At 38.2% G+C, this 25,494-nt stretch overlaps 2 protein-coding genes across 2 annotated transcripts; one reads left to right on the top strand and one right to left on the bottom strand.

Annotated features, from left to right (window-relative positions):
- Positions 1-948: 948 nt before the first annotated feature.
- On the bottom strand, positions 949-19,500 carry Vha44 (V-type proton ATPase subunit Vha44). Its single transcript, XM_073090179.1, has 13 exons — positions 19,137-19,500; positions 18,561-18,697; positions 17,050-17,151; positions 16,280-16,331; positions 9,983-10,080; positions 9,363-9,451; positions 8,024-8,122; positions 7,361-7,484; positions 6,505-6,636; positions 5,949-6,046; positions 5,046-5,184; positions 2,108-2,234; positions 949-1,496 (listed from the first exon to the last, which is right to left on the bottom strand). The coding sequence occupies exons 2-12, from the start codon at positions 18,687-18,689 to the stop codon at positions 2,136-2,138; spliced, it is 1,161 nt and encodes a 386-aa protein (XP_072946280.1). The 5' UTR covers positions 18,690-18,697; positions 19,137-19,500; the 3' UTR covers positions 949-1,496; positions 2,108-2,135.
- Positions 19,501-19,842: 342 nt separating this feature from the next.
- On the top strand, positions 19,843-24,863 carry mRpL24 (mitochondrial ribosomal protein L24). Its single transcript, XM_073090371.1, has 6 exons — positions 19,843-20,020; positions 20,359-20,534; positions 20,970-21,087; positions 21,791-21,931; positions 22,779-22,910; positions 24,708-24,863. Exons 1-6 carry the CDS (start codon positions 19,925-19,927, stop codon positions 24,804-24,806), a joined length of 762 nt encoding a protein of 253 aa, XP_072946472.1. The 5' UTR covers positions 19,843-19,924; the 3' UTR covers positions 24,807-24,863.
- The last annotated feature ends 631 nt before the right edge of the window (positions 24,864-25,494 follow it).

Raw genomic sequence — 25,494 nt, 5'->3', positions numbered from 1 at the left:
CCAGACACCTAATTTCATTATTTAGATATCTGTCTGGCCAGGGATCGAACCTGGGAACCTATGTGCATTAGACCGGTATGGTGCCCTGCCACACGGGTTGACAAAGTGTCTGTCATTATTCTTAGTGTCAAGTCTGCTAAATGGACAAATAATACAGTGCTATTTTTCCAGATCTCATTTTTATTTCTCAACTTTATCGATATAAAACTATATCTCAATATAAAATGAAGTGAGCAAGACCTGGACTAATCTTAATTAATTAATCTTAATTGTCCGCTGAGATAACTAATATTATTTATTCGCTTGAGACAAATAGCAACAGACAATAAAGCCTCGTATTAATTAGGCAACATTTGTTTATAAACTGAAGAAAAAAAAATCTGCGAGCTACTTCGACGCATCGCAAGAACTTGCGAATTAATTCACATCGCACATTCCTGCGATGTTTCGTCACACTTGTTGACGACATTTTTAGTTCGTTCTGAGACAGCGTGGGGGGAAGACGTATACTTTAATATAAAAAAATGACAAAGTACGTTGTTGACTTTGTTCTTTGGGAAACTAAATATAAAATAAATGATATATGATAAATGGATGAACCCAAAATTTTCTTTGTTACTCTTTCCTGTATCTCTTAAGCAATAACAAAAGTGCACACTTTTTTTTGCGATCCATGTCACGACCTAATATTCAAAATACGTTCCGTACGGTTGACGGTTGTCGAAAGAATGGTCACCCTGGGAGACGCTATGCCGCACGATATCGCATCGCAGCAATTCGTGTCGCAATTTTCTGCGTTTCGAATTCGCATCGCAGTTTTGTGTACGAGCTCTATAGTGTTATGTTTTGTTAAATGACATATCAACTAATCCATAGATTAGTCTATATGTACTAATCACAGCAAACCACACCACATTCACACACACAAAGTTCAATAAAACACCAAAAAACAGTAACTTGAATAATATTTATTATGTACTACACGAGTTAAATGAGGAATGTTCTTATTTACATAGCTTTTGCATTTCATAAACTCCAATATAATTCATTGTAATATCATACAGAATTTGAACGGTTCATAATAACATTCATCTACTCTATTGTAAACGCAACTTTAATACTGAAAATAAATTTTGTTGCGTTTAGCAGAAATATTTTTTTTTCGTCACACGGACCACAAAAGCTTAGTCACCATAGATTAAATAGCTTTTTTTTAAATAATTTCCTACAATGGCATCATTGTCATAGAATAAATATATTTAAATACATAAAAACATACATATTTATCCTTTACAACAATTGGAAACGTGCATGGCGTATGAAACATTAGAATCTGTACATAGAAAAATATAATTGGATTAAATTATTTTTTGGAGGGAACACAGGTTGCAGGGTTGAAAGGAAACAATATAATAATAATTGTACAATAAAGATAGCAACTATTGCTCGCCAGTTGATCTCTAGGCAGACGCACGGCAGCCACTTGGTAACATTACCTAGAACAAAAAATGTTTAGTTTAAAACAAAGTAAAGACTTTGATGTATAGTCGTCGCCAAACTGCTAGTCGGCTCCGAATATAGAAACGAGTCGCGTCGAATAGCAAATTGTAAATAAGTGTAGATTAGCGGGACCCCACGCTCTCGCCCACGGGGACATAGCTGCGTTAGTATGCCCTTACATTGCTACGGAATATATGCTTGTAGTTGTACGCAACAACTTCAGAGCGGACTAGCAGTTTGGCGCGGACTGTACAGGTTTAACAAATTGTCCTTGGATAGACTTATTCTATACAATGGGTTTGCATAATATGAATTTTTGTACATATTTTATGCAGTACGGTTTTTTTAAATCACACATAAGAAAACAAAAATCACAACATTTAAATTAAAAAAAATTGTCCGTAAATATTCGAGTGTCGTGTAAGCGAATATATCTCATAATAGCGTACCTTACGCATAAAAGCTGCATACAAGAAAGTCACTACCGGTCACCAATCCAACTTCCGACCGCACCAGACATTGCTTAACTTTGCAATCATTTACAACGAACATTACATTCCGAGTTAAATAAAATTGTACTGCAATAACTAATAACGTTACACTTTACCTATAAATATAGCATGCAGTGGGCAGGTTTAGGCTGCCACTTTGTCGACCATGTCAATGTTGATCTTGTAGAACACGTACGGATAGTACTCAGACTGACCGAAACCCAGCCCTGCTAACTCTGCATTCTGTGGACATACATTTTAAGCGTATATTAATGGGAACATTAAGATATTGTGTTATTACGGTAGTACAAGGCGTTCAATGTACATGATTCTGTATAGCGAGATTGTACATAACATGCGTTCGTGTGTGTGTGTGTGTGTGTGTGTGTGTGTGTGTGCGTGCGTGCGTGTGTGCGCGCGCGTGCGAGTGTGCGTGCCTGTGTGTGTGTGCGCGCGCGTGTGTGTGTGCGTATGTGTGTCTGTCTGTCGGTAGGAGTCCTTCGCTCCATCTCTCTCTCTGTATTTATTATGTAGTGTCTAGTATGTATGTGTATTTAGTATCTATCAAGTCTTAGTGTGCTCACGTCCTGCGCGGCGCTGCCGTGGTGGTGCGCGGAGTGGTCGAGGTGCGCGTACAGCTGCTGTATGTATGGTGTGTGTGTGTATGGTGTGTGCTCACGTCCTGCGCGGCGCTGCCGTGGTGGTGCGCGGAGTGGTCGAGGTGCGCGTACAGCTGCTGTATGTATGGTGTGTGTGTGTATGGTGTGTGCTCACGTCCTGCGCGGCGCTGCCGTGGTGGTGCGCGGAGTGGTCGAGGTGCGCGTACAGCTGCTGTATGTATGGTGTGTGTGTGTATGGTGTGTGCTCACGTCCTGCGCGGCGCTGCCGTGGTGGTGCGCGGAGTGGTCGAGGTGCGCGTACAGCTGCTGTATGTATGGTGTGTGTGTGTATGGTGTGTGCTCACGTCCTGCGCGGCGCTGCCGTGGTGGTGCGCGGAGTGGTCGAGGTGCGCGTACAGCTGCTGTATGTATGGTGTGTGTGTGTATGGTGTGTGCTCACGTCCTGCGCGGCGCTGCCGTGGTGGTGCGCGGAGTGGTCGAGGTGCGCGTACAGCTGCTGTATGTATGGTGTGTGTGTGTATGGTGTGTGCTCACGTCCTGCGCGGCGCTGCCGTGGTGGTGCGCGGAGTGGTCGAGGTGCGCGTACAGCTGCTGTATGTATGGTGTGTGTGTGTATGGTGTGTGCTCACGTCCTGCGCGGCGCTGCCGTGGTGGTGCGCGGAGTGGTCGAGGTGCGCGTACAGCTGCTGTATGTATGGTGTGTGTGTGTATGGTGTGTGCTCACGTCCTGCGCGGCGCTGCCGTGGTGGTGCGCGGAGTGGTCGAGGTGCGCGTACAGCTGCTGTATGTATGGTGTGTGTGTGTATGGTGTGTGCTCACGTCCTGCGCGGCGCTGCCGTGGTGGTGCGCGGAGTGGTCGAGGTGCGCGTACAGCTGCTGTATGTATGGTGTGTGTGTGTATGGTGTGTGCTCACGTCCTGCGCGGCGCTGCCGTGGTGGTGCGCGGAGTGGTCGAGGTGCGCGTACAGCTGCTGTATGTATGGTGTGTGTGTGTATGGTGTGTGCTCACGTCCTGCGCGGCGCTGCCGTGGTGGTGCGCGGAGTGGTCGAGGTGCGCGTACAGCTGCTGTATGTATGGTGTGTGTGTGTATGGTGTGTGCTCACGTCCTGCGCGGCGCTGCCGTGGTGGTGCGCGGAGTGGTCGAGGTGCGCGTACAGCTGCTGTATGTATGGTGTGTGTGTGTATGGTGTGTGCTCACGTCCTGCGCGGCGCTGCCGTGGTGGTGCGCGGAGTGGTCGAGGTGCGCGTACAGCTGCTGTATGTATGGTGTGTGTGTGTATGGTGTGTGCTCACGTCCTGCGCGGCGCTGCCGTGGTGGTGCGCGGAGTGGTCGAGGTGCGCGTACAGCTGCTGTATGTATGGTGTGTGTGTGTATGGTGTGTGCTCACGTCCTGCGCGGCGCTGCCGTGGTGGTGCGCGGAGTGGTCGAGGTGCGCGTACAGCTGCTGTATGTATGGTGTGTGTGTGTATGGTGTGTGCTCACGTCCTGCGCGGCGCTGCCGTGGTGGTGCGCGGAGTGGTCGAGGTGCGCGTACAGCTGCTGTATGTATGGTGTGTGTGTGTATGGTGTGTGCTCACGTCCTGCGCGGCGCTGCCGTGGTGGTGCGCGGAGTGGTCGAGGTGCGCGTACAGCTGCTGTATGTATGGTGTGTGTGTGTATGGTGTGTGCTCACGTCCTGCGCGGCGCTGCCGTGGTGGTGCGCGGAGTGGTCGAGGTGCGCGTACAGCTGCTGTATGTATGGTGTGTGTGTGTATGGTGTGTGCTCACGTCCTGCGCGGCGCTGCCGTGGTGGTGCGCGGAGTGGTCGAGGTGCGCGTACAGCTGCTGTATGTATGGTGTGTGTGTGTATGGTGTGTGCTCACGTCCTGCGCGGCGCTGCCGTGGTGGTGCGCGGAGTGGTCGAGGTGCGCGTACAGCTGCTGTATGTATGGTGTGTGTGTGTATGGTGTGTGCTCACGTCCTGCGCGGCGCTGCCGTGGTGGTGCGCGGAGTGGTCGAGGTGCGCGTACAGCTGCTGTATGTATGGTGTGTGTGTGTATGGTGTGTGCTCACGTCCTGCGCGGCGCTGCCGTGGTGGTGCGCGGAGTGGTCGAGGTGCGCGTACAGCTGCTGTATGTATGGTGTGTGTGTGTATGGTGTGTGCTCACGTCCTGCGCGGCGCTGCCGTGGTGGTGCGCGGAGTGGTCGAGGTGCGCGTACAGCTGCTGTATGTATGGTGTGTGTGTGTATGGTGTGTGCTCACGTCCTGCGCGGCGCTGCCGTGGTGGTGCGCGGAGTGGTCGAGGTGCGCGTACAGCTGCTGTATGTATGGTGTGTGTGTGTATGGTGTGTGCTCACGTCCTGCGCGGCGCTGCCGTGGTGGTGCGCGGAGTGGTCGAGGTGCGCGTACAGCTGCTGTATGTATGGTGTGTGTGTGTATGGTGTGTGCTCACGTCCTGCGCGGCGCTGCCGTGGTGGTGCGCGGAGTGGTCGAGGTGCGCGTACAGCTGCTGCAGCACGTCCCGGAGCCGCTTGCCGCCCTTGCGAGCCGGCACCATCACAACCGCTTGGAAGTTTACCGGGAGGCCGTATCTGAGGGGGTGGGAGAGCAATATAATACTGCCATAAACTTCAATATTATATAGAAAATAATGTAGGAGTAGCAGATGAGAATGCAGGCCACCTGATGGTAAGTGGCTAGTGCCGCCCATGGACATCTGCAATCAACCCCAGATAGGATTATATTTCTACCTAAGCTTGGCCACAGATACGCCGCTACCCCTGAGGACTTAGCTGGAATGCCTCAGAAAAGTATGTCTTCTTTCTCACACGAATTATTATTATACGAAATCATACTATAGGGTCAACAGTTTATATAATGAATTTAACGAGACTCATAGCGGCTAAATAGCAGTCGTGCTAATATGCAACATATTGAGAAAACTTTGGTAGCGTGATTCAGAAGCGCCATCTCTTGATGAATTTCGAAAAGTCACCAATCACCAAATCACTGTATGTGTTGAATCAACCAATTTATCTCGAACTATAAGAGTGCCTTTTTATTGGAGCTATATGAGGTAGCAAGCTATTGATACGTCAAACCCACTAATAGTTGAATGAATTTCATTAAATGAAAATCAAACAAACTATCGGTACATTTGATATTCATCCACATCATAGCTATCCCACATATCTCTTGTAGAAAATAACCCAAATAACAGGTTTTGTTGTGTAAAGCAGTACATTATTATCTGACAAATAAAAAAAACTCGTTTAAATTGAAGAAAAAAAATTGACAATACCTGATAGTTAGGTTTTCATGATGCTTACAAAAACTAGAAAATGTGATGTTTTACCTCAAAACCGACTCAACGAAGACCCGCAAAGCTTTCACGTGTATCCAAGCGCAGAAGCATTCAGAGAAGTTGACCTTCAACCATCGCACCAACGGACCCTGGAAACCAAAAGTAAATTACGTTATTTGGTTATAACAAGTTTATAGAAATTTGCGCACAAGTTGACAGGGTTTCAGTAACAGACATAGAGTACCTTTTACCCCGAATAAAACCCATTACTGTCCCACTGTCTCACGGGTCTCCTCTCAGAATGAGGGCATAGTCCACCGCGCTGGCCAAGTGCGTATTGGTAGACTTCACATACCTTTGAGATTTTTTCTATAAAATCTCGGGCGTTTAGGCTTCCTCGCGATGTTTTCCGTTACCGTTTAAGCAAGTGATAATTAATTTTAGATACGCACATAACTTTGAAAAATAAGAGCGCGCCTGGGATTTGAACCTTGGACCCCTCGATCGAGTATCGATTTTTGTGATACTTGTGAGCATAATTTTCGATTATCCGGCTCGAAGGACCATTTTTTGTATGGATTGGAAATGGATTGATATTGATACTCACAAACTGCTTCTTCTTGTCGGTGACCAGCTTGGTGATCTCGTTCTTGCCGGCCGCGAGGTCCGCCTCGTTATACGAGAACTCGCGGACCACGAACTTGCGCTCGCGGGCGTGGAGCTTGAACTCCTCTACAACCTGGGAAATGAAAATTTATAAAATATACTATAGCATTTCTTTATAACATACACACAACATGGAATGTCTAAGACATTCTTGTTCTTTTGGTTAAAGAGGATCTAAATCTAAGCGAGAAAAATAGGTACAATAACTTTTAAAACAATGAAATTTATGAAATTCGAGTGCAGTTAAAATATCTTTTAGATATCTTCTTTAGGGTAGATAACGAGTGTAGTGAGAATATCTTTTAGAAATACGTAATTTCGTAGCAAATATACACTTCGCAGTAACACTTTAAGTAGTTGTACCTTCTTGAACTACGAAATTACACAGGTTCGAGGGTAGATAATTAGGGTAATTACAGTACCATTTTCACTATGAAATTACACTGGTTCAGGGTAATTACAATATATTTTAGTACTATGTAATTTCAGTTTTGATGGTAGATAATGAGGGTAGCTACAATATCTTCTAAAACTACAAGGTTTCGCAGGTTCGGGGATAGCTAATGAGGATTGTTACAATACTTGAAATATGGAGATTCAAATTCGAGAGTAGATACTAAGGGTAAAAACAAAATCTTTTAGAACTATGCAATTAAACAGGTTCGGGGGTAGTCATACCTCCTAAAACTATAGAATTTCTCAGAACTAATTACAATATATTTTTACAATATAAGATTTCGTAGGTACTTCCAATTTCCTCTAGAAACATGATTTTTAATAGATTCGAGGGTAGTTACCTTCTTGAAGAGCGTGACCGTGAAAAGCCCATAGTCGTTGTCCTGGTGGATGAGCTGGGTGGAGCGCGGCACTATCATGCTGGTTATCTTCTCATAGTTAGCGTTCCAGTCGTTGAACATCGACCTTCAACGGTGAAGTTATGGATAGATTGTGTTGTGTGGTGGTTTGGGGGTTTGTATGGGTAATAATAGTGATAATGTACATTTAGTCCTACACCTATATACCTATCTGTGTATTTACCCAAACATAATAAAGGAGGTAAAAGCCTTTGTGGTTCGAATCTGGCGGCACCACCGCCAAACCTATTTCTGCCTAAAAACAGCAGTGTTAAGCGGTGCTGTATTCTGGTTTGAAGGGTATGGTAAAGGAGACATACTTTTCCGATGCGTTCCACCTTAGTCCTCAGGGGTAACAGCGCATCTGTGGCCGACTCCAGGTAGGAATATCTAATCCTATCTGGGGTTGATTACAGATGTCCATGGGCGGCAGTAGCCACTTATCGTCAGGTGGATTGCATGCTCGTCTGCTACTCCCATATTATATGGCAACACTACGTTTGCCGGGTCAGCTAGTAATGTGTAAAATGTAGTTGGTATTAGTAGTTAGATATTAATGATTATAATTTTGGCATGATTATAATATGTAAATTGTCTTCCACTTACTTGGGCACGATGACCAGCAGAGTGGTGAGGTACTCGCTGTCCAGTATGAAGTGTTCGCGCTTCACCAGGTCCGCCAAGTTGCGGGTTAGAAGACTTCCGCTGTGAACAAATTAGGAATACTATAGGTAAGTATGTGTTAATGGTGTGAAAATAAATGCTTTTATTGTTGTATAAGGTTTATGGCAGGGGTTCCCAATCTTTTGTAACCCGCGGCGCAGTTACAAGTTTAATATTCTTTCACGGCGCCCTGTGCCCTGTCCTAGCTAACTATTTGAAGAAGACAGTCGAAAGAAATAGGTAACTACAATAATAGTAGTTACCTTAGGTTGATCGAAACGAAATTTAAAAACACCACAATATGAAATTGTACAATACGTTATTATAAAATAATTTAAACAGAAAACAACAAGAAAGACTTGAGGATAACAAAAATAAAATACGATATTTATTCTGTCAAATCAATGTGAAGGGTGAGCTAAGTGATCTCCGCGCAGTTTTTCAAAGCGGGGAATATCACTTGACACTGCTATTCTCATTTCTTGCTCCACATTGATCCGATATTTGTTCTTTATCACAGCTACATCTGAAAACCCAGCTTCACATAGATATGATGTTGCAAACGGAATTAAAATTTTTAATGCCTTGGATGTTGAATTTGGATATTCATTTTGAATCGATAACCAATACGCCAATGTCTGTGGTTACCAATAATTAGAGGATCGACTCACGGCGCCCCTGTTTACTTTCTACGGCGCACCAAGGCGCCGCGACACACGCCGCGCCACACGCCGCGCCACACTTTGGGAACCCCTGGTTTATGGGAAATTGGGAATACTATTGTCATTTATAACATTTTTCTTATACTTTATTTATAATATCTTTTATTTTTTTAAACGAATAAATAAAATAAAATATCTTATTGCATGAGTAAAGAAAAAAATAAGTTTATATACCAATTAATTAAAAAATATTTGTGTTATGAGTTGCTGTATTCAAAATTGATATCTCGACGAATTATTTCAATATAATCCTTAGTAGTAGCATGTGTTGTGGAGATGATTTCAGATGGGTATGATCACTTTCCAAAAGATCCTCTTGTATTCGTTAAAGTCCGTCAAGTGCCAACGCCTTGACGGATTTCAACATAATATGAGACGTCGTTAGATTCATCTACAACAGTATAGATATTATACTGATATGATATAGGGCAATATTGGCTATATTTTTAAGCAGTAACTTTTAAGAGTTTTTTTAGTTGTGTTTTTGTTTTGCCTCTAGTGTTTGTGCCTTTTGTGTGGTGTAATGCTATGGCGGTGTTGATCAATTTGAAAGTACTCACGTCTGCTTCTTCTCCAAGTTCTGTAGGTTGCTTTTGAGCGCGTTGTAAGCGTTGGATTTCACCTTCAGGTCCGCGTCGATCTGGCCCACCTGGAATCAAAGTAACGCAAATTAAAAAATAAAACAATTTCTTTTAATTTGCAAAATAATCATGTCCCATCGGCTTATTATACAGCAAATTTAATTTGAATTCATAATCAAGCTTATTCACGACGAAATATTTAACATTATTATCAGGGTTGGATTTCGGGGGCAGGGGGGTCTTGAGGCAAAAAGAGCGAAGAGTCCTAATAACTTCCGGATAAAAAGAAGATTTTTCTTTTAAAAAAAACAGTCTTTTAAAAATTTATTACCAACGAATATTATTTAAAATATAATAATTAAAATATAAAATAAAAAAGTGTAATAATTACCGTGGAAATGCGAAAGAGTAGGTAGGTATATGAAAAAATAACGTAAAAATTGGTGACCCGTCGAAATTTGGATATTATTTTATCTCTGTTATGAGGCCCTGTGTTGCGGGAAGTCCCGAAGCTGTAACCCCACCTTCCCTTCCCCAAATCTGATTATTTATTAAGCTTTAAAAAAAAAGTAGTTTATCAGTATAAATACCAAACGCACCTGTTTACTGATAATATCGGCGATGTTGCGAAGACTCTGCTTGATGGGGTACTTAGCCATGTCCCATTGGAAACGCGTCAAGTAGGTCGGCAGGTCGCCTGCAACACCACGACACTGTTACTGCGCGAATATATAGCAATATATTGCAGTTATGCTGCCGAATTTTTAACTTACACTTGAGTTGCAAGTTAATGCCCATAGACAAAATGATGTAAGTGTCAAATTCGAGAAATTCAATTTCAAATCTAGCTTGAACAAAAATGTAAAATACATATATTTATTTGACACATTAAAAATATTTTTATTGTTTACGAAAAATTTAGATTACTTTGCGATATCGTGTTACAGATGTTGATTTTCAGATGGTTATTATTATGACCTTGAAAATAGTATATTTATAGATTATGTAATGGCTATCGGTGGAATTGCAACGACAACATTAATGAAAAGAAAAACGATATTTGTCTATGGGCTACTGAATTTTGGACATAACGTATCTACACAATATACTATTTGTCTAAATTTAAAAACATTTAACATTTAAAACAAATTTATTAATGTTATGAGATAAAACACTATTATAGCCTAAATGTTAAAAAAATAATAAGTAAAGAGATAAATTTTATAATTCATTGGTGTAAGTGCTGAAACGAAATAACAAAACTGAAAAAAATTTAAGCAAACTGAAAAGATAAAGTATTTTATATAAAAAATCTATTGACACATATCATGCACTTCATATACATATAATGTAACTTTACATAGCATGGATTCAAAATTGAAAATAAAACAGATACCACGGACAGCAAAACGTTAAATGAATCATCTATCGTAATAAATCTAATTTATTATAAATAAATTTAAGAAACCATTCTACTTTTCTCTGTAATTTGAATATCATGGTGAAACATCTGGAATAATTTATGTGGTATACGTATAAGTGACTTTGTGATCGATGTTTATTGCAGATGAATATAATAGCTATGGATGTGTGCTGACAATTTTTTGTTTTCGTATTATACGCTTGGGAATTTTGAAAGTTACACAGATGTAATGTAATGTTCAGTAGAAATAGTCTAAAATCATAAATAGCTCGCATTTGAAATTCAACTGGTGTGACACTGTAGCGGAAACAGGTAGAACTGTAGAAGTTTGTCATAAATATCAAGGAAATGAACCAATTTTACACCATAACACAATTAGCTCATTAATACGCAGAAGCCACTGTAAAATAGATTCTAAAGAGTGATATAACCTGGACACGCATACAATTTAATGGAGATATAACATGAGACTAGAGATCTACATAAATATATGACGATAGATAATTCACTTGACATAACACATGCATACGTAACATCGAAAAAAATCTAAAAACATGCAAAATCCATTCAACACAAATCATTGCCTACTAGTAATGCATAAACTAGAATACATGAACTACATAGTAAACATCTTATATTAGAGAGTAACCAGTGCTAAACAAACATATAGGACACAACAATATATGCAGAATATATAACTTCCTGGAATATGAAGTGCATCTAAATTCAAATACCCCATCACGCGTTTCTTGTAAAATTTAAACCTAAAACAACATCATTACATAGAAAATAAACGTATTTTTTATAGATCACCTATTTAGCTCTTCAATCTACTATATACTTGTTAAAGTAGCAGTGTTTTGTTCAATCTTCAAGTATTTAAAGCAAATATCTTTTCCTTTAATTCTTTTCACCTTGTCCTTCATCACAATATAACGCAATGCACAGGCGTTATTGAAATGACAAGTACTCTAAAAGGTGGATATGAATACTAGATTTTTCGAATGAATTTTATTCAATGCTGATACATCGTTGTATGTAAGATATGAAAGAAATAACCGAAATGAAAATATGAGCGATAACTTTAGGTAAATATTGCGTCACTTTTTGGCCATTTGTTCGAAATGTAACGTCTCTTTCGTTTCATATATACACAGTTTACAGAATCATACGCCAAGGCTGTAAAGATACGCTTTGTATCAAGAAATGATTTATTAATAGCACGAGTAATAATCCCATTTTTCAACATACGTCCATACATTCCACTAGAAGTGAAGTTTTAGGTATATTAACACAAAGATAGGGAAGTACAAGGTAATACATATTAAAAATAACAACATCAAATGCAAAAATTAAAAAACAATTAAACATAGCAAAAAATAATACCACTGAAAAGCTACATATATCAATCACATCGTGTATAAGCTCCTAATGTATAGGTTTTTATGTAATCTGCTATATAGCCAGAAAAACAAGCTCCTAATGTATAGGTTTTTATGTAATCTGCTATATAGCCAGAAAAACATCGAAGTTATAATAAATAATTATAAAGGTATGCCCTTTAAGGCACTACACGGCAGTTGCTTATAAATATAAATATTATACTTTAGTGTTTATTTCATAGTTTAGAAAATTTTATTGCTTTTCACAATTTAAGAATATTTGTACTTATAAACTTCTGCCAAAAGACTCATAGCATTTAGCGGTCAAAGCCACATTTTGCAATAGTGATTTTTAAAGACGCACATAGTGGACGTACCTAGCATTACATAAACGAGGTAGCGTCACCCTAAACTTTTTTATTCACAAATAAATAAGACAGAAAATTCAGGATGGCGCTGCCAATATAAACAAGAAGACCAGCGCCACCTGCTTATAAGATTATAAATAATAAAACCATTCTCTATACAACAATATGTTTACATTTTAATCAACGCAATCACTGCCATCACATTTCCTACTGAATGTATTCCGAGCTTCGCGCGAAACTAACCGTTACGATATCTCCACAGGCAGCGCTAGGTGTAAAACGGCACCTTTCCTCTTCACAAGGAAACAAAGGTACGTTTTGTATATCAAGCCTATCACGTCGCACTCTTAGATTGCCTACTGGGACACGTGTAAGATTTGAGCAGTATTTGAGACTATTCACGTTATTTCGAAATAAAACTGTTATTAATGCGTTATAGATAAGCTAGCGAGCTAAGCGTTCAGCCTCAAATTCCGATCAAATAGGACAAGGAATTACGGGTTAGGAGTGAGCAGTCGACTCCTGAACCTTGCGACAGGATGTGGTGCGGCCGGTCCTCGTCGTCATCGTCCCAGCGGGGCGAGCTGCGGCCGCTGGAGGGCTGCGAGTGGCCTCGGAGGGACTCGCACTCCGAATGGTCGCGGTGCTCGCAAGGCCAGCAGCCGTGGTGCTCAGAGTAAGCGGAGTCGCACACCGGGGACGTCGGCGTGGGCGGCGGCTCGCCCCCGCCAGGATCCGCGTAAGAGTCGATGCCTGGATTCGGCAGAGTTGGTGTTCGTTTCAAGCTGATTTTACAGCCAGTTTTAACGATTTAGTATGGTTAATGATCTGTACGAGCAATGTGCACTGTTTGGTTTGGTTTGGGAACTTGTGTTTGGTAATCGTTCGCTACCAACTCTGCAAAACATTACGACAGTGGTAGTTAAATCTTATACACTTGCACGTCATAAGCTCCTGTTTTTTATGGCGACTGTAAAGCTATTTCGACGCTTCATGCGTCCTTGCACGTCACACGTATTGAGTGAAGCAAATCGTTATCCATGAAATGGATCATAAGAATATTTTATCTGAGTTGCTCTATATATTGTAACGCCTCACGCACTGATGAAATTAGGACAAAATTATATAAGGAGGAAATAAAGTATAGGAAAGGAGATTAAATAAATGAAAGAAAATAAATAATAGAAAAAATTAAAAAGCTTAAGCATGGACAATATGTAAGCTTGATATGGCTAAGCTATGAATGTTTTGTGAGGCAGTGATTGCGATCCCTCTATGATTAGATACATTCATACATCTTAAATTTTAACAAACCTGTGCAACAAAGTACAATCCATTGAATAACCAACCAACCTACTTCTAGAATAATTATCATTAACAACGACTTTAATTCAACACATTTAACGTAACACAAAAAACCATATAAGTATACTTTGTAAGTCTTCCCGTCATTACCTCATTATGAAACACTCATGTTGAAATCTTGAACCTATTAATGATTACATTACATTACGTTAATATAAAGTCATCAAGACTTTTTATTACGAAAATGAAAATACCCACAAATCATTCAATAGTAATTTCTCAAAAAATTGCTACAATTGCCTTTTAAGTTTCAAATTACTGTAAAAACGAATACTATGGAATGATTTGTTCAAGTTACTTTTAAACAACATAAAAACTTCACATTCATAAAACTCGACAAGTTATCAGAAAACCAAAATGAACATACACATATAATAATTTACACATAAATAGATACGTGTCGATTAATTTCATTGAATACATTTTATAGTAGTCCTCATAAGATTCGATCTTTACAAGTATGGTTTTACTTTAAGAAAAATAATAAAGCTTCTTCAAAGTTGCAAAATATAGTAAGCATTACAAGCGTAGTAGATACTTATATCATTGTATATTCCGAGGACTAATAATACTCATTTATATATATATCGTTAAAATACATATTATACATACTATTGTATGTTGCAAATAATTTATTCATGAAGCTTCAACATAGTAAAAGCGTTCACAATTTACACTCTATACATACAATACAATTATTACTCACTGCCGCAAATTTTTTTCCACTTTTCAGACACTGAAATGCAATTCCAAAGTCTAACATTCACAAAATACTAATTAATTGTCATATCATCTAAATACTATCAGAATAGATAAAACTCACGACCCGCTAAATGTAAAAAGAAGCGTCACATAAACTATAATGAATCAATATGTACATAGATATATCAAAATTATTGTTCAACTATATAATCTTTGTAACTGCGGAAGGAAAATATATTGTCAATGTTGTTTTAAGAGCATAAAAAAGTGATTTAGGCGTTTAAAGTTCGGCGATGCATCAGGCATAGCTTAGACTCGCTGTCAACTCGATGCTAACGTTCCCAGTGCCAATGCAAACATAAAATTCTCTAAAATACCACAATCCGTACATTCCCATACAGCTATCAAGATTCCACAAATAGTAATAAAATATGCAATAGGTGCGTGCGGTTCGAAATAGTCTTAAGTAAACGAACCTCACATGAAAATAAAATAGAACACTGTCCACTCAACATTCGTAGCCTTAGCGTTTAAGGGTTGTTGAGGATGAATCAACGAAGCTTTTTATAAGATTGAGGTAGAAATTAAAACGAACAGTCCATCTAATGGTAAATGATCACTGCCTCACATGGACATCTGTAAACTACTCCATATAGAAGGCGTTCTACCTGAAGTCGATTACAGATGTGTTGCCATTTCTGAGGACTTAGATGATCGCCTGATAAGTAAATCAGCCAGCACTCTTCCACCGAAACGAAAACTGCTTTGCGGTAGAAATAGGTGTGGCGGTGGTACTATTCTATTCGAACCGAATTTGTTCTACCACATTTCAAAATATTTATTTTATACAATAACCTTTATTACGACAGTAGACATGTCGTCTTATTAAAGATTCGTTGATCTTTGAATATGAAAAACATGTTATACATGTAGTAATGTGCTCCAATATATAAAACGTGGATAAATATTTTAGTTGGAATGATGTGTATTAATGTGTGATTATGCACATAAAATAAATAGGATATTTACATGTTAAAATATCATTAGATATAGTGTAGCAAATAAAACAAAGTAAAAGTAAATAAATATGCAAAGTAGGCACACACAGATTCCCTCTGGATTATCGAGTTCTTCAGTGTGACCAGAAAAAGAATAAGTAACATGCAAACTATATGACGTAACAAAACTTATAAAAATAAAATTAAAAATAATCATATAAATTAACCACCGAACTCCAGCGATAGACATGCTTGAATTTTTCGCACTACTGTGTGCTTTTATATCGGTTACCTCTCTACTCCATTTCATTCTGTACTATATTTTATTCAGTTCCTCATGCTAGCAACACCATTGTCCTTATGATTTTATTTTTAAAATACAGTAGCTTTAACTCCTATTACTTTTTAAACATGCCATGATTTTCAGTCTAAAATTCTTATTTAATTCATGCAACGTTTTTCTTTTTTATCTTTTATGTTGTAATTATTTTCCTAATTTGACTCTTATTTGAATGTTTAAAAAATCAAAATTAAATAAATGGCACTAAACAAAATGAATTTGTTGTGTAAACTTACTTAAATCTTTTATTTGGGGGCAGAGAAAAAGATTAGTGCCATATTAATAGTGAATTTTGGAAAATGTCAAAAAGTGACTTACTGTTATTTGCCATCAGGTTTTCATGGAGCTTGTCGCGTTGATCTTCTAGTACCTATATAGGAGACAAATAAAAATACTTTAATTAAAGGGGCTAAAATAATTAGGCACTTCATCCTAATAAATCATAACACAGTCACAGAATAAGAAATCAAAGAGGTTTCTGAGAGCGAAATAGAGTAGTCATCTCATAGAGGATACTTGCAAAATTTTCATACATGTGTCTCTTTAAGAAAATTTTATATTATTTCTAGGCTTGGCTTACATAACATACTATGTACAATGAATATTAAATACTAAGCTAGAGAATTGTTATAAACACAAAAAACCTAACTGCTTAAAAATATAATTTATGTCAAAATTGAACCAAATCTGGTAAAACCTCATATATTAAAATCAGTCAAGTCATTTGGGTTAAAGCGCATGTCAAATATGGACACATACATACATAAATACACACATATGCATAACATATATTATGTAATAATTACTTCTTTCATCTTTTTGGTCATAATATTATGTATATCAAATAGATTAAATCCAAACAAAATCAAATCAAATCAATTTATGAAAAAGAATTCCCCTAACGATCAAGTGTGAATATTTGACATTATTTTCGTCTACTTGTTATATAAAGATAACAGAGTTTATTTATCTTATTTGGGTCAATAAAATTTATCCCAGAAGATTGCATCACTAGTAACCCATCAGGCCATCCCCATAGTCGTGTATAATTTTCTTTTAACTTAAAAAATTTTTGGGATATGACTTACCTCACCGAGGTACTGAGCCACCTTCCTGGTAACACCCTCCACAAAAGTATCGAGCTTGCCGAGGTCATCTGACAGCCCCACCAACTGATCCAGAGTACCCACCTAGTGATATGAATAGAATATTATTAACACAACGGGACTATAATCTAGTATTTGTTATTATTTATTTATAGTGCTATGAATAAGTTCAAAGATCAAATTTATGCTCCTATGATCTCCATCCATAGGTCTTTGTAAATACACTACAGCAGGCAATACTTAGGTTTTGCCATAGTTGAAACACTTGACTGGTTAGTTTGCATATTGACGAATGCAGTACAAAATAACTTAGTCGGGAGATGCTACTACCCTGGATTATCGACACCCCTAAGATACTCTTAACTAATTTCACTCACATTACAAAGAAAGCATTTTAACACAATCATGTTAAAAGACGCATTCATATAAAACTGATATATTTTACAAAACAGACATTGCAAATTTCAAATAATTGGAGCCTATTTGAACCATAGCAGTACAAGACTACTTATTTATTTGGTAGAAAAGAATAAGTTGATAACCTGTGGTAGGTGGAAAGTTGTTTCTGATGACAACTTTATAATTGAATATTACGTGTAATAAATAAAAAAATTATCCAAGTTAAATAATAGTCGCAAAAATTATTGATTTCTTGAAATTTAAATTTATTTTACTAATAAAGGTTTTAAAGGAAATTTTACTCGTAAGCATGCTTGAACCGCAAATTATAAAAGAAAATTGATAACAGTTGCTAAACAGATAATATATTGAGATGAATTTATTGAAGCAGTAAAGTTTTTCTGCTTTATCTACTCTAAAGATAAAATTGATTTAACAGTTTATCTTAACTTAAAATGTAATAAAACAATATGAATGAAAAAATAATATGGCACTTTAAATGTTCTTTTTTTAATATTTTAAAACATTTTTGTTACTGCAATATATTATTATATGCTGAATGACTGTATGCTGTAGTTTTGGGGAGTCTACCAAAGGACAGCAAATTGGATGAAGCTTATTATATTTAATTTATTTTTCATACATAACTATTTTAAATTCTGTTTTATTAATAATTTTTGTATTTCTATTAGGTTAATATTGTAAATAATTTACTACGAAAATAAATAAATTAAAACCTGTAGTAACTACATTTTTATTGTTAATATTATAAGTTATGATTATGATTATTTTAAAATGAAATTGACCAATTATTATACCAAATATATTTATTTGTATTTTAATATCTATGATATATCAAGAATATTAATGGTTATAGAGATATTAAAATTATGTAATTTCATTATAGCAAGCAAAATATTTTGCATGTCCACTTTATTACACATGTTATCTTAAGAACTGAATAATGTTTGTCATAGATAAAAACATGATTTTTCCTAATGAACTAATCACTAATACTGCTTGCCAATTTTATAAATTTAATAGTCAAAATTTTTTCGGAAAAAATTAATTAAATTAAATAAATGATATATCACCTTCAAGTCAGGGATTGGGAATTTGTAGTTAACACTGAGGTTGCCAGACTTGGTGGCATTGTTCAAGGTGTCCCAGGTTTGTTGGCAGGTTTTGTCGCCGGGAGCGCTAATCACCCAATATTCAGTCATCGTGCCCACTGAAAAACAAAAAAACATCCCATAAGAAATGGTCCTTATAAGAAATTCAGAACTTAAAAAGAAATGATGATAGTAATCAAAATTTGAGCAAAATTGGGAAATAGTACCGGTGTTTTACATGTCTGCAATCAGTAATAAGGTCGTCTTGGCCAAATAATCGATTTTACAATATCACTACCCATGGAAGCGGGATACGGAATGGTATTTTGAGCGATGGAGCAGCGGTGGGGCGGTGCAATGAATCGATACCGACTCCAGGCGATGCCACCCGCTTGACGCCCAGACTTCCCGGCGCCAGGCCCGTTCTACCACAAAAACACCCCAAAACCACCCCCGAACCAAATCCGTCACATCAATTTTGACAAATTACGATCCCGCGCAATACCACTCTACCGCCTAACTACCACCAAACGAGCCTACAAAATCCACAGTACTCACCCGGTTCTTAAAAATTAACGCTGTTTAACACTAAATATTCGAAACAGCTATTTTTTGGTGAAATCACAAGACGATACGGGACTAGCCCTACAACACCGCCATGAAAATTCACGTGATGCTGTGCTGCCACCTACAATAACTGATTATTGGACAGCTGATTTACGTCAATGTCTATGGTGAACATATTCGAAAGCTTTATTTAAATTCTATAGCCCGATATTGTATTAAATAGTTATTTTATTGTTGAGGCTCATGGTGCCGAAATTATAATTCATTAATGTGAATTTAATCAATAGCTTTCGAAAAATACAATTTTTTCCATTTTCACAGTAATAATGACGTTTCGTTACGGCAGCTCAATGAAAAGACTAAAATATTTTTGAACAAATGAATAAACGAAAAAAAAAACTATTTATCACCAGTTTTATATGGATCTATCCTACAATATATTTTAGTTTTCTTGATTTCTAAATTCCTAGGACTTACAAAGTTATTTCTGAATACCTAGCGTTCGTACTTTTTAATAACTTTTATGTTGCGTATCATTTTGGAAGTATCAGAATATTTGTCATGAAAAACCTGTCGATTAAAAAGTATCGTTTTCATTTTTAGGCAAAAAAAAACATTTGTCTATGCTGCTATATCTTACTATTTTATCTGTGAAGCTGTCAAATGATTGTTTTGACTTTTCATTTTGCCTTGGTTTTGGCATTTTTGACATTCCATAAATTTTGATTGATCATAGAGAAAAATAATATTGTGGAATATTTTGTTACGAAACAATAAAGATGCGAATATTTGGTTTTTTATCGAAGAAAGTTGGCGACCTAACTGTTAAATATTCTAACTTACCAGAATCTTATATCAAGAGAAGCTATGAACAGGTATATTTCTTTAATATCTAACATAACCTCTAAAAGTAGAACTTTATTCTTCGTCTCCGGATGTACCGTCCCCAACACGTATTTCTATATGTATTATGCGCTGCTGTGCTCTCGTTTAAAGGGTGTGTGCTTAAATACTTATCTACTTGCACTAGGCGTCAGCTTAGTCCTTGGAAGTAGCAACGCACCTGTGTCCTACCACCGATAGGACTCCTAACCTATCTGAGATTTATTATTCATGGTCATGGCACTTACCATTAGGTTGTTCGCAAGCTTTCTACACCAATGTTATAGAAAAATTAAGTATTAGGAACTATAAGGTCCATTTTTCTTTTCAGGTATACTGGAAGAACCCCTCAGGCTATCCACAGTACCCCGCAGCTCAGGTAGCGCGTAAGAAATACCGCTTCACCACAAACAGACCTTGGACGGCTAATTTCAGACGACAGAACGACCGAGGGGTTCAGAGGAAGAAGGTGTTCTTGGAACCTATTAAGGATTGGAGTTTCTTTAAGTAAGTAAGCAATGTTGAAAGATGGCGTTTTTTTGATATGATTTTAAGTAGAAAATGATAATGCAGTCTACCTGGTACTAAGTGGCTACTGCCCATGGACATTTGTAATCAACCCCAGATAATATTTGATTCTTACCTGAAGTTGACAATAGATGCATTTGCACCCCTGAGGGCTAAGTTAGAAAGCCTCACATTTGTATGTCTCCCTTACCACAACAAATACTACAAGGAAAAATACTATAAGATCTATGATCTTGATAAGGAATTTCAGGAAAAAACAGAAAAAGAAGCTCTTAACACCGCTGTTATTACTTACAGTTTAATTAATAACAAAGTAACTAGTTACCATCCGGTGTCAACATCAAATAAATCTACAGGTTCGTTTGCTATTTAAATTCCATACGAAATTCATAAATGCAAAGTATATGATTCCAGGGGCGACAGAGTGGAAATATTGGTTGGGAAGGACAAGGGCAAGCAGGGCATCGTCAGCCAAGTCATACAAGAACGGAATTGGGTCGTAGTGGAAGGGCTCAACACACATCACAGAGTGGTAAGTGGGACTTTTTGTCTGCCTATTCTTATATTATTTAACCAACAATTACACCACAACCTTCAAATCAGAACAGTCCAAGAAGAGATCAAGCACTCAATGAATTCCTACAGGAATAGAATAGAAAACCATCCAAATTGACTGACTAAACACTTAATGAATAACACCTCAACATTCAAAAGGCTAAAAATCCCTTAGAGATTTATAGGGATTGATAAACACAAGAGGCGTACGTCGCTGGACTGACTGCCCCCCAAGACAAACATGTAAATCCATAACACTGTGCTGAATGTTCACAAGAAATAGATCACATAAAGAACATAAGTAGAAAAAAAAAATTAACTTTGAAGGTGGTAGAACCCTTTGTTTTGTGACTTAGTGGTACCGCCGCCTCTCCTATTTACCTAATAACAGCAGTGTTAAGCCCTGCTGTGTTCTGGTTTGAAGGGTGTCATAAAGGAGGCATATTACTCCGAGGCGTTTCACCTTAGTCCTCAGAAGTAGCGGCGCATCTGTGGCCAACCTCAGGTAGGAGTCTAATTTCGTCTGGGTATGATTACAAATGTCTATGGGCAGCAGTAGCCACTTACCACCAGGTGGATTACACGCTCATCTGCTACTCCTATATTATAAAAAAAATATCCATAAAAATACAAGTATTATGTACCTTAAAAACTAAAGTTCACATTTTTATAACTTCCAGATTGGCAAAGAAAAGAATTTTCCGGGTATCACAATTCAGTCAGAAGCTCCACTCTTAGTAACCACTGACGTGAAACTGGTTGATCCAGAGACATTGAAGGCTACCGATGTAGAATGGAGATATACAGAGGAGGGTGAAAAGGTTTGTTTAATAATAATTATTTTTTTTTTATTTAACCTAACGATAAGGCAGACGTGCTACCTGATAGAAAATAGTGAACGCCGCCTATGGACATTTGCAACACCAGAGGTGTCGCCAATGCAACGCCGGCTTTGTATGAGAGCTTTTTTTGCACCTTTTTTGAAGATTCCCATGTCATAGCGCTTTGGGAATACCCCAATAGGAAGCTCATTCCACATCTTACATGTTCACAAAGTGACGGTTCTTGCAAATCGAACCGAATTTTATAATCTTAGGAATATTAATCATCAACCCATTACAGTCCCTCTGCTGGGCACAGGTCCCTTCTCAGGATGCAGATCTCTTTACGATGTTTCTTTTACCATGTAAGCAAGTCATAATTAATTTCTAATATTATGCACATGACTTTGAAAAATGATTTAAACCTTGAACCCCTTGATTAAGAGGCGAGTTTCTTAAACCAGTAGGCTATCACTTCATCTTAGGAGACTCATTCTGATAAAACCCGTGCTCATAAAACAAAGCTTTATGAAGAGATCTTTATATTTTATTTGAAGGTGATTGAAGGTCAGGGGGTACTACTGCCACAGCTATTTCTGCCTAATAACAGCAGTGTTAAGCACTACTGTGTTCCAGTTTGAAGGGTGTGGTAAGGGGGACATACTTCTCTGAGGTATTCCAGCTTAGTCATCTAGGGTAGCGGCGCATCTGTTGCCAATCTCAGATAAGAATCTAATCTTATGGTAGGGTTGATTACAGATGTCTGTGGGTGGGAATACCCACTTACCATCAGGTGGACCGCATGCTCGTCTGCTACTGCTATATTATTAAAAACTATCTTTTTCAGGTGCGAGTATCATCAGTTAGTAGTCGTATCATCCCAATCCCAAAGGCACACCAAGAGACAATTGACTATAAGTCCAAAGAACTGTATGTAGAAAATGCTGAAAAGGATACTACTGCTGCTGCAGCTTGTAAGGTATGTTAAAATATATCGTCATCAACCCTTTTCTGTCCCACTGCTGGGCACGGGTCTCAGAGTAGAAGGATTAGGCCATAGTCCACCGCGCTGCCAAGTGCGTATTGGTAGACTTCACATACTTTTGAGATCGTTTTTTTAACATTTCTCAGGAATAGTCCTCGCGGATTGTACGCACTTAATTGCACAAAAACAGTGATAGCTGAGTGGTTGCTACACCCCCTCTCGATTGGGGAATGCGACGTTAAAATCACAGCACTTAACACTGCTGTTGTTAGGCAGATATAGGTGTAGCGGTGGTGCCGCCGGAGTCGATCCACAGACGGTTCTACCATCTTTGATTGGGTAATGTTGAGATACTTGGAGACCGGCCTTTAGAGATGTTAAAAAATAATCTATTTTTATTTTAGTCGATTATTTTCCTATAACCGATTTTTACAGCAATATCAATCGTTTTTTTTAAATCGATTATATAAATTACGTGTTTAAATCTATTTTTAGAAACAGTTCGTACCTATGCAACTGATGAGACATCGCGAATTAAGTTCAGACGTATAACTTGATAAAATAAAAACGGTGCCATGCCGGTACCGGTGTAATTTTTATATAATCGATTTGTAAAAAGTAAAAATCGATTAATATTACTGTAAAAATCGATTATAAGAAAATAATAATCGATTAAAATAAATATCGGTTATTTTTAACATCTCTAGCGGCCATGGCCCAACAAGTTAGTTCCCAGCTTGTATACAGGGTGGATAGTGTGGATACCTTCATACGATAATAAATGAAAACACAAGTAAAGTAAAAAATAGAATGCCATTTATAAACATCTGTTCACAAAAGCGGCAACAGCGCAGCGTCATGACTTAAAATCTTGTGCTGCGAGTGTGATCCTTGTCTTAGAGCTCTTGGGCTCGTACACAAAACTGCGATGCGACGTCGCATCGTAAAAATCTGCGAGCTCTCTCGACGCGTCGCAAAAACCTGCGAATTAATTCGCATCGCGCATTCCTGCGATGTTTCGTCACACTTGTTGACGCCATTTTTAGCTCGTTCTAAGACAGCGTGTGGGGAAGATGCACAGACCTGTATTTGTTGGGTGGGAAACCATATACTTTTATGTAAAAAAATGACAAAGTACGACGTTGACTTTTCATATTACTGATTAAGGAGCGCCCTGTTCTTTGGGAAACTAAATATAAAATAAATGATATATGATAAATGGATGAACTCAAAATCTTCTTTGTTGTAGTAGTTTCTTTCCTGTATCTCCTAAGCAATAACAAAAGTGCACACTTCGTTTTACGATCCATGTCACGACCTAATTTTCAAAATACGTTCCGTACGGTTGACGGTTGTCGAAAGAATGGTCACCCTGGGAGACGCTACGCCGCACGATATCGCATTCGTGTCGCAATTTTCTGCGTTGCGAATTCGCATCGCGTCGCATCGCAGTTTTGTGTACGAGCCCTTAGGAATAAAAAGATACAATATGCATTTCCTTAATTTGACGAATTTGCGACATTGCAGTTTTATTACTTCTCGATTTATAATGTTTTTGCGATTAGACAAAGCGTGTAGAAAATTTGAAAAATGTCAGAAAACTCTGTGCCTAAAGTACTAAAGATACTTGATTGAAAATTTGTTTGAAGGCTTGGTAGATGCATAGGTTCATGTGGTTAAATTTTTTTGTCGTATAAAAGTATCCAACCTGTATATACAAGATTTTGAGAAAACTTCGATAGCGTGATTCAGAAACGTTTAACTTCTTTTTTTTTATTTATCTTATTCCAGATCACATTCGAACCAAAACTGAGGACATTCGAAATGGATATAATGGAAGCTATGGGCATCAAAGAGGACAGAGTACCTGTTAAGTCGTATTGGTATTAGAATAGTAGAAATTTTGTTAATTAAATATTATTTAATAAAGAATATGTAGTGAATTTATTTTTCCTTTTTCGATCGTATTTTATTTACGTATAAAAAGTCTGTTTGTGTCTGCAAAACTTGAAAGTAGTCGAAGGATTACGAAGTTTTTACAAAATGTCGCATTTTTATTATATAAGATGGTTTTTACCTATGTTTTTAATCCTGAAATTTGCACGAGAAATGTACCGAGCCAATAAAGTAATCGAGAGACTTAATCGTAATATTTAAATAATCGGCCAAGTGCGAGTCGAACATGGGTTTCCGTAGCACCTTTACATTTATTTTTAATTTTTAGTATAGCCCGCGTAAAACTGCTAGTCCGCTCTGAATATAGAAATGAATCGCGTCGCCATAGCAGATTGTATGACTACACCTGCTCGCAACAACTTCAGAGCGATCTGCCTAATAACATCAGTTGTAAGCGCTGCCCTGTTCTGGTTTGAAGGGTGTGGGTAAGGAAGACATACTTTTCCGAGGCATTCCAGCTTTATTAGGGGTACCGGCGCATCTGTGGTACCTTAGGTCGGAATCTAATCTTATCTGGGGTAGATCACAGATGTCCATGAGCGGTAGTATCCACTTATCATCAGATGGACTGCATGCTCGTCTGCTACTCTTATATTAAGGAATAAATAGAAATAGGGTTCCA

The sequence above is a fragment of the Epargyreus clarus genome, unplaced genomic scaffold, assembly GCF_041222505.1.
Source record: "Epargyreus clarus isolate Ecla_fem2 unplaced genomic scaffold, WU_Ecla_fem_2.2 ptg000032l, whole genome shotgun sequence".
Classification (NCBI taxonomy): domain Eukaryota; kingdom Metazoa; phylum Arthropoda; class Insecta; order Lepidoptera; family Hesperiidae; genus Epargyreus; species Epargyreus clarus.
The sequence above is the reverse complement of the archived record's forward strand: the minus strand, read 5'-3'. Positions and strand labels throughout refer to the sequence as shown.

Excerpts from the sequence above, each read along its gene's own strand:
- mRpL24 (XM_073090371.1), top strand. The coding sequence starts at position 19,925 with ATGCGAATATTTGGTTTTTTATCGAAGAAAGTTGGCGACCTAACTGTT. Across the intron at positions 21,088-21,790 it reads TCAACACACATCACAGAGTG|ATTGGCAAAGAAAAGAATTT; the intron begins GTAAGTGGGACT and ends TATAACTTCCAG. Across the intron at positions 22,911-24,707 it reads CTGCTGCTGCAGCTTGTAAG|ATCACATTCGAACCAAAACT; the intron begins GTATGTTAAAAT and ends ATCTTATTCCAG.
- Vha44 (XM_073090179.1), bottom strand. The coding sequence starts at position 18,689 with ATGACTGAATATTGGGTGATTAGCGCTCCCGGCGACAAAACCTGCCAA. Across the intron at positions 8,123-9,362 it reads AACTTGGAGAAGAAGCAGAC|CGGAAGTCTTCTAACCCGCA; the intron begins GTGAGTACTTTC and ends ATTTGTTCACAG. Across the intron at positions 5,185-5,948 it reads TTCGTTGAGTCGGTTTTGAG|ATACGGCCTCCCGGTAAACT; the intron begins GTAAAACATCAC and ends CCACCCCCTCAG.